This window comes from Halyomorpha halys, unplaced genomic scaffold, assembly GCF_000696795.3.
Source record: "Halyomorpha halys isolate HHAL.00 unplaced genomic scaffold, Hhal_1.1 Scaffold62.1, whole genome shotgun sequence".
In the NCBI taxonomy this organism is placed as follows: domain Eukaryota; kingdom Metazoa; phylum Arthropoda; class Insecta; order Hemiptera; family Pentatomidae; genus Halyomorpha; species Halyomorpha halys.
The window spans coordinates 759265-768836 of NW_027116333.1; the positions used below are offsets into that span (position 1 = coordinate 759265).

Sequence of the window (9572 nt, forward strand, 5' to 3'; positions counted from 1 at the left end):
TATATACATACATTTCACCTGAATTTTTGAATGGAAAATACAAATTTAAATTGAACAATAACAAACATCAGTCTCCAATCAGGCACTTTCGTACTATTTGTATCATGCTTCATGTTTTAGAAACCAATACTTTCTTTTTTAGAGGATAAATAAAAGAATTATATCATTTAACTAAGAGAGATTTCCCTCAATCAAATTCATTTTTGTAATTCTGAAGTAATAAGATGTCAAGAGAGAAGGATTTAAGGAAAGGGTCGCCAAAATAGAGAAATTAAACTTTGCCACCAGTATTTCTTATAACAAGAAGAACTTATCTATTCAAGCTAAGATACGATATTATAACACGGTCATCAAATCATCTATGGATCGGAAATCTCTTGTCTTCCCAGCCTAGAGGGGCTTCTGAAAATAGAAAGAAGAATTCTCAGAAGGATCAACAGACCTAAGAGAACACATGAAGGATATAGGTTGAGGACGAATCAAGAAATCTATATGGAAACAGCAGATCTAGAGACTGACGTTAGGGTGGGAAGGCTGAGGTTCTATAGACTCATGATGAGGATGAAACCTGAAAGCCATAGAATTTTTCAATGAATCCACTGTCACAAAAATTCAACAGGATAATTCAAGCAAGTTAGGGATTATATGGAACAAGTGTGGCTGACGGACCGGGATTGTTTAGACAGAGATGAGTACAGAAGGAAGCTCAATGGAGTAAAAGTTATTGTGAGAAAGAAGCGCTCCAGTAAGGGTCTTGCGTCTCTGCAGAGAAAAAACGTAGATACGCAGAGCTCATGAGGGATATGTGGGAAAGGGGAAGCAGATGAAGGAGAAGCATTAGAGTTATGGTATGCCCGAGGTCTTCAAGGGCTTTTCGTGAAAAGAAAAAAAGAAATGTCTTCAAATGCTTGAAATTTTACCTCTATGGCACCCATATATTCTTGGAGCCAACCAACCATAATTCTTTTTTTTTTTTTTTTTTTTTTTTTTATGAACTATTACCTAAGGGGGACCGAGGTGGCACAATGGGCAAAGCACTACCAACCCTATCGACTCGAGTTTGAATCCAGCTGTGGCATATAATTATTTATTCTGTTATGTCAATCCTGCGAGTTTCGGGATCCCTTTGAGGTCCACCAGCCTCATGAAGTTGATACCCTTAATTGGGGAAAAATCTTCTGGTTGGGCGTGATCATTAACAGATATCCTGATACAGACATTGTTTAAGAAACAGTATAACTGAACCATGGGTTACAGTGGTACAGATTTTTGTGTAAAAGTGTGTTATGGAATTGTTGACAAACATAAACTGGGTTTTTGAAGACGTGAAAAAAATGTTCAATTAAAAAAAGTGTCATTACCGACTGTTGTGATTGGTTTCCTCTTTGGTAAAAATGGAAGCCCTAATCTTCCCTTTGGTATGACTAAAAGGAATCCAGTCCTACTCTTCAGCCACATTTGAAACCTGTATAAAAATGTTCCTGGGGTGGGAATCAGCAGCTCATAAATGTCATTTTCACCAAAATTAAATACAGGTACCAAACAGCATCTGCCAATAAATAAACTGTATTAATGAAGAAGACAAAACTTTTAGCACACGATATATACATTTAATAATATTAAATTACTAATAGTGTTATTTGAGTATTACAACCTGCCATAATTTACTGAACGTAAATATGACTGTTCAAATATACAGTAGCTGTTATCCCACAGGTTACCATATTTACTAAACTAGAACAGGAAGATTGTGTTTCCAATCCGTGGGACTACCATGAAATAAAATCATCTTACCTCAGACATATTTTTAAAGAATGCTCTGATTATTTACTTACAATAAGTTGAGGACTGTCTCTAACTGACGCACTCAATAATAAGAAAACTAAAGTCTCAATGGTTTGTAATTTTCAAAAGCACATCGCATCCTGTCTAAATTATAACAGTTCTTCAAGTTTAAGTTAATAATGGATTAATTTTTTTTTAATTAAATTTATTTACCTGAGTATATGGGATTTTTATTATATAGACCTAACTTATAATTCTGCCAATGAATAGGCGTTGGTTGCTAAAATGTTTCACGCATTTAAATAAGAAAAAACAAAAAAATCTAAATAATTTTCACTAAAATTTACCCTAACTTCTCAAGTATTGCTCTGCCGAGAAATTAACAATAAATATCGTTGTTTTAACAAAGCTCAACTTTTTTTTTTGTTAGCGGCTAATACTTTAGCAGAATGTAATTCGTTTCAGTTTAGAATAAATTATTCCAATTTTAACATATTAATAAATATTTTCCCTCTGAGTTGACAATAGCAAATATTTGTATTTACCCTAACGTCAGAGCTATTTTGACAAATCCTTTTCTCTTGTTTAGTATTATTCTGTACTGCCCTGGTACTGAGTAAATAACTTCTTCAGCTCCACCGATGACCAAACTCACAATATTTCCTTTTCGGCTGTCATTCAGGAGGTAAGTGAGGCTCTTCTTGGATGCAGATACTAAACCTACCGATCAAAGGAGAAAACTATTGTTTGTAAAACATTGATTCCATGTCTTTCTGCTTTGTAAAAATTAAAAGTCTTAAGGTTTTTTTTTCTTTTTTTAAGGTGTTTTCAAAAATAATGAACCGATTTCAAAGTTTTGTTTCGTAGGACAACTCATATTCATGCTTTACGGGTCACATTTCATTTCAAACAGTTTAAGTTTTGAATAGTTTCAGGTAATTGTTAAAACTACTGTAACGAAAAAAGTTTCGAGTGAAATTTGACCTCAGCGGCGGATTAGGTTGCAAGAGTTTGCTATGAGTTATGTTCTCTTCATATTTTGACTTATTCCTGTGAGGATACGACAAGAAGAAAGTTCATGTTCCGCCACTATCTATTACAATGGTTGACCTTGAAGACAGGTTGACCAGTGTGGTGAACTCTGAGGATTATATTTATTGCGTTCGGAATATTGTTTGATACGGTCCATTTGTAGGACGGTTGTCATATTTCACAAAGCTAGAAGATGAAAAAAAAATCTACTTCGTTGCAATTTTGAGCTACTTTCTGTTACGAAAACATAGGTGATGAAATCGGTTCATTTTTTTTAATATTCTGTAAAAAAAAAATTACTGGTAAATAGATTATGTTAAAAAACTTGGTCTTTGGCTATCAACACACTGCTTCCAACGTTCCACTGTTCATAGGCTCTCTGAAACTCTTCACGTGGGAGACTTTTAAGAACCTCGTCGAAGCTGTCTGGACTGCTAGAACCGTTTCGAATCGCTTTCTTTTCAAGTCTCTCTTACCTCTTTCCCCTGGGGAAACCAAAGAACGTCGTTAGCAGCTAGGTCAAGGCTGCAAAGGTTTGAGAGGGGACATTGTCAAGGTGTAGAAACAAATCGTCCTTGATCTCCAGATGGACTTCATCCTTCAAATGGTGGAGCACTCCAACGTAAATCTGACCTTTACCACCTGTCCGACACGTACAAACTTAATAGATAACTCTTTTGGCATTGAACTAAGGAAAAAAAGCATTGAAGCTTTAGCTATGTATAATGTGGCAAAATTTCCAGAGCCACCCTACATCCGTAACTTAGCTCCAAGCGTCTTCGTGTACTTCATATTGTATCACCGAATTATGGAAGTATTGAAATGGAAGTTATGAAATTCCAGTGGCAGCTTCGATGAGATACCCTTAATAGCCTTCCCCTTGAAGAGTCCCAGAGAGCCTAAGAACAATGGGAAAAAAAACTGACAGCGGTGTGATAATGCCTATATTGAAGGCTTGAAGTCCCCTGCTCAAAAATGTCTAATACATATTTGATTTTGAGACTAGTCTTGTAACTTATTAAACAAACCACGTATTTCACTTATTAAAGGGCTTATTAAGGGGCTCACTTACCACAGCCCATTGCGATATCCCGCAATAGGGGATATTTCATATTCAAATCAATCGCTGCCAGGTTTGTACGAAACCCCGGGAAGAATGCTTTGATCGGTGTAAGTTCGAGGGCAAAGTTGATAAATTGTGAAAAAGCAAGAAGTCCATGAGGATGGCTGCAGAAAAGATAGTTCCTGTTTGAGTCCAAGTCGGCTGTTTTTATCAAACGCATCGGAAAATAGTCTGGGAGGTATTTCAAGTAAGGCATGTCTGTTAGTAATCTAAGGCTGAAACAAAAAAGTTCTATAAAAAATTTATTATTAATGTTTTCCACAACCATTTATGAGAACATGCATGAGTTGTTATTTGAAGATTCACATATATAAATTGTATATATTTATTAATTGTATTTTATATAATTGTAATCCGCATTAGGTATATGTTGTTGGATGAAACTTAATAGCCAACTAACAATGGTTTAGAGGTATATCAACTAAGATCCTTTATTATCATATTATAATGACCTTACCGATAAACTTCTCAACTTAAAAATACCTTATAAACTTATCTTTAAGATTTTATAAAAATTGATGCGTATATTTAAAATAAAAAATCTCTGTGCTCACACTCTCTTCAGCTATTTGCACAATCTAAGGAGCAGCGAAGAGGAATCATGGATTTGGCAGATAATTGTACTTGAATGCGTGGAATTGCCTGTATAATTTTTCTTCATTATTCTTTTCTGTATTTATACAATAAATTATAATTTTATGTAGGGGAATTCAATTTTTTTTATATTAATTATTCTCATTCAACTGTTCTGTATTTCAATTACGCGATTGTTATATTCAACAATGGAATTTTTGAACTTCTTCATGGGCCGTGCCGAGTTCAAAGATAAACTTTACACACTCTGTTACACCAAATTACCAACGTCCTGACTAAATGAACTCAAAGAGAAAGAAAAAGCTAGTTTTCTCGCTACTTCAACGTTAGCTTCTCTCTTGCCTACAAACCCTGCGAAACAACATCGATGATATGCCATCGCATTTTATTTATTTGCAGCCAATATCCAAATTTGGTTATCCTTCCATCCTACAGAGATGCTCGAGGCTATCCACAAGAAGCAACAAGATGGCATTAAACAATGATCTGAGGCTGAATGCTGGAAAAACTAAAGTTATCCTCATCCTTATTCCTTCTTCTTTATTCTTTATTTTATTTCAATAATCAACCAAATAATTTCTAATGTACAGTAAAAACTCTCGGAGTCATAGAAGGATCAGGACCTCTTCTGAAATTATCATATTCCCGAGGTTAGATGTAAATCTATAACTGCACTTAAACGATTCTTAACATTCCATGATTCCATTCTACAGAATACCCGTCAGTTCCTAGTATCCTCTCTCATTTTCCCCCACTTGGAGAACCGTTGGTTATTCTAAGGAGTGCTATCTTTTGGGTTAGAGATGAGACTGAAGAGACTTGTGAACTGCTTCGTAACATCTTCCGAGCATGTCATCTGTTGGTGTACCGTGTTGAAGTGGCTTATTCAACTTTAAAATGACAATACTTCCTTGGTAATTTTCTTTTCCAAGTCCTTACAACCTCCAGTGAATAAAAAATCTCCGAGCTCACACCATCTTTCCCTTCTTGCACAATATCAGGAGCAGCGAACTAGCGAACTACATCCTTGATTTCACTCTTATGTCCATCCTTCCATTCATTAAATACCACATCCCAATCGATTTGTATATTGTCTTTCTTAGAACCGCTTCCTTCAGTAAATCTTTCGTCATTCGTGCAATCTTCCCATCACTATTCGGTAATTTTATTCCATTCTTTCAATTAAAGAACGCCTATTCCTTCACCTGTAACATAATCAAACTACCATGTCAATGTAAACAATCTGTATATCCATGTTGTAACATGAATTACCATGATCTTGTAAATATTGTACCAGACAAATAATCATCAGTCTGAACTACAGAATTATTCTTAGATGACTTTTGTCCCACAGTAAAATTATTTTTTACAGACTCCTTAATATCCGAGTATGTCAGTTCAACCATCATCGCTGGACAGTTTGATTGTGACGAACCTAAGATAATCCAAATCATTGGGTTAAAATGTTACTTACTACTTTCTCCATGATTTATTTCATTATAAAAATTGAATAATATTTTTATTACACTTAATGTTATGTGAATTGATTCTTCCACTTTTTTTTATTCTTTTTTGTTTCATAAATACACCTATTTTATTAATTTAGTTAGTAAGAATTCTATAAACCAAATGCAGTTTTTGTTTTTAGTGTAAGGCACCTGATGAAGACCAATCCAGAAACCTGAATCATGTCAAAATTGGGAAAGTGTTAAATCTAATTCTAAAAATTCTACTGATAATTGAATATTCTTATAAACTGAAAATTCTTACCGCCTTCCTCCTTCATAAGGAGTCTCTCTGTCATACCATGTCCAAAAAATAGATAATACAATAATCGGCCAATATGTTGTAAATAATACTATGTAGAGAATTAAGAAGATCATTTCTACATAGAGATTTTGCAGGAAAGCCAAATGGAAAGCTGCTAACACTTGGAGGCATACTTCCACAAACGTAAATTTTCTGCTCATTCTGTTGTAAAAGAAAAAAAGATGTTAAGTTATAACAAATCAGTTCTGTCTTACTGTAATTTCCTATAATAAATATTGTTGATTATCTCAATGATTAACTTTTTTATTCGTTTTAATATGTTCCTATATTTTAAATATAAAATATTAATTTATTTATGGCCAAGTGTTTTTATCTATTTTGGATGGAATGTTGGTAAATTGATTATTTGATTTGTATTTAAGGGTTCAATATTTTGCACCTTTTCTTTTCTTTTAGAAAACCCCTCATTGCTTTATTATTTTGGGCAACGTTTGGTCCAATTAACAAGTATTACTGGAGAAAATATATTTCATTGACCTTTTACATTCACTTCCAAATCTAAAACATTCATGGCAATATTATGAGCTCTATATTTACAGCCATTACAACATAATATGAGAAAGTCAATAATTTTTATGTTTGTATAATTACCTTTAATTATTCTATGTTTCAGATCTCCCCTTTAAGGGATTAGTCTTGATTTTGAAGTAAGTATCATTCATTATTCTAGAAATTAATATTTTACAATAATATTTAACAAAGTTTATTGTTTCAGTTTTAAATTATACCTATTTGTGAGGGAAGAATTAGAACATAGTATAATTTAAGGTAATTAAATAAAAATAAAATTGGCTTTAATTTTGTTGAACAATATCTTAACGACTTTTCTGATCTAAAAATAGTAAATAGAAACAAAAATACTATATTGACAAATTTATCTAGTAACATAGTAGTACAAGAGCCCAAGAGGAGAAAAAGGCAGTTATCTCACGCCAATTTTTGATTACTTTAATGAAAACTATGTATAATTAATAGTCAAAATTGATGAGTCTGCCAACTATAGGTAGAGAGATAAAAAAGAAAAATGGCGGGTGTTTCAAAGCGATAAAAAAAACTAATTTTTCATTCGGAGCTTTATATCTTAAAAAAAACCAACAACACAAGGAAACCTAAGAGAACGTCATTTAAAGAAGAGTAAATTTTCTAACATATGAGACCTAATAGAGTTATTTCCGCTAAATAGTTTTCGAGATATAGCTTTTCAAAAAGCAACATTTCATAAAAATGTTGTATGGGACGTACAAAAAGATCAGTAGTTAGTGAATTTATTTTGAAAAAATCTATATCTCAAAAACTATTTGACGTACAGATGTCTGTTAGCACTCAGATTAAAGCTATTGTAACGAGCTATAAAGTAGTTTATAATGTTTATCTTCGTAGGAGTAATAGTTTACATGAAATTTGCTAAAATAAATTGATTTATAGTTGTTCGGACAAGTTTTCATTTGCCAAATTTATATTCATATGTGAATATCATAAAGACTACTACCCCTACAAAGATAAGTGTTATATACTACTATATAGTAAGTTAAATCTCCTTTATTTTGAGTGTTGGCAGACATATGTGCGTCTTATTGATCTAGAGATATATTTTTTAAAAAATCCAGCATTTTATACGAACAACAAGAAATTAACATTTTGTGAGTTTATTTTGTCAAATATCATAAAAACTACAACTTCTACAAAGATAAACATGATTGACTATTTTGTAGTCAATTTAACTAGCTTTAATTAGAGCGCTGGCAGACATCAGTTCGTCCAATGGTTTTTGAAATAAAGTTTTTCATAAATCAAATTTATTGTCCGAACAACTATAAATCAATTTATTTTATCAAATATCATGAAAACTACTATTCCTACGAAGGTAAAGGTCATAAACTTCTTTATAGTCCATTAAACTAGCTTTAATTTTAGTGCTAATAGACATCTGTAAGTCACATAGTTTCTGAGATATAGATCTCTCAAAATAAATTAACTAACTACCAATCTTTCAGTAGATTTTTAAGAAATTTTGCTTTTTAAAAAGCCATATCTCGATAACTATTGGACGTAAATAGCTCTTTTAGGGCTAATATTTCAGCAAATTTACTCTTCTTTAAATAATGTTCTCTTAGATATTTTTGTGTTGTTGGTAGTTTTTAAGATATAGAGCTCCGAATGAAAAATCAATGTTTTTTAAGGTTCTAAACAGCCGCCATTTTTTAATCCCCCTACCTATACTTGGCAGACTCATCAATTTTGACTAGTAATTATACATAGTTTTTATTGAATTAATAAAAAATTGGGGTAAAATAACTGCCTTTTTTTCTTCCCGGCTCTTGTACTCTAGGGATTTATAAGGTACTGTGCTACACACTCCAAGGAATCGGTTTGGAACCGGCTGTCAGATAATTATTTTCTGTTTCACTGTAGCCGTGAGTCAACTCTGTAGGTTCGGAAGCCCTCCCGGGTCCACCCAGCCTCATAAAGTGAGTACTCATTAATTACGTAAAAATCTGGCGGTCGATCGTGATTCTGATCAAATCACCTCCTTGCACAACCGTTGGTCCACTAACAATACATCCTTACAAAATATATACAATCTTCACGAGTTGTCGCGGTACAGATTTAATTTTTTGTAATCTAATAACTTTAACTATAGAGATATTAAACGTGGTTAACATTCATAATATAAACACATGTATAGACATATCTGTTACAATTATCCAGAACCAGAAAAATATATGAACATTGTACTGGATTTTCTTTTTAAGGAAGTCTGGTACGTCAATTGCGATACATTTTTTGAGGTTAAAAACTTCCAAAATTTGAATATATTTTATTCTCAATTATCATAATGTTGCACAACGTTTTGGGCTATTGTCGCATATTCATGTACTTTAATAAACCTCATAATTAGTCAAACTTTCAATTTCTTTTGTGAAATTATCATAATAGTCTGTATACGAAAGCTACAGACTGTAAGTCGACTGAGAGTTTCGAGTAAAGACTGCCTAGAATTGTACCATGGGAACATTATTCATGTCATGAGGGCTAATGAAATGTGTTAGCACTCTGTGCTCGAACGTTCCTTTCTGAAGACCCAAAGAAAAGGATCATACAAATGCTGCCACAGATGATTTATCTATTGTATCTATTCTATTGTATTCAGTTTAAAAAGAAAAGGAAAAAGAGAAAATTAATCGAAAGCGCAGTATATTTAAATACT

At 32.9% G+C, this 9572-nt stretch overlaps 1 protein-coding gene across 1 annotated transcript in view; it reads right to left on the bottom strand.

Moving 5' to 3' along the window:
- Positions 1-9572, bottom strand: part of LOC106692596 (2-acylglycerol O-acyltransferase 2) — a 17656-nt gene that overhangs the window by 918 nt on the left and 7166 nt on the right. The window contains exons 2-5 of the mRNA XM_014438642.1: positions 6305-6505; positions 3890-4155; positions 2331-2505; positions 1362-1549 (exon numbers count right to left, since the gene is read on the bottom strand). Of these exons, the coding sequence (XP_014294128.1) occupies positions 1362-1549; positions 2331-2505; positions 3890-4155; positions 6305-6504 (829 nt within the window). The 5' untranslated portion in view covers position 6505. The remainder of the gene's footprint in view (positions 1-1361; positions 1550-2330; positions 2506-3889; positions 4156-6304; positions 6506-9572) is intronic.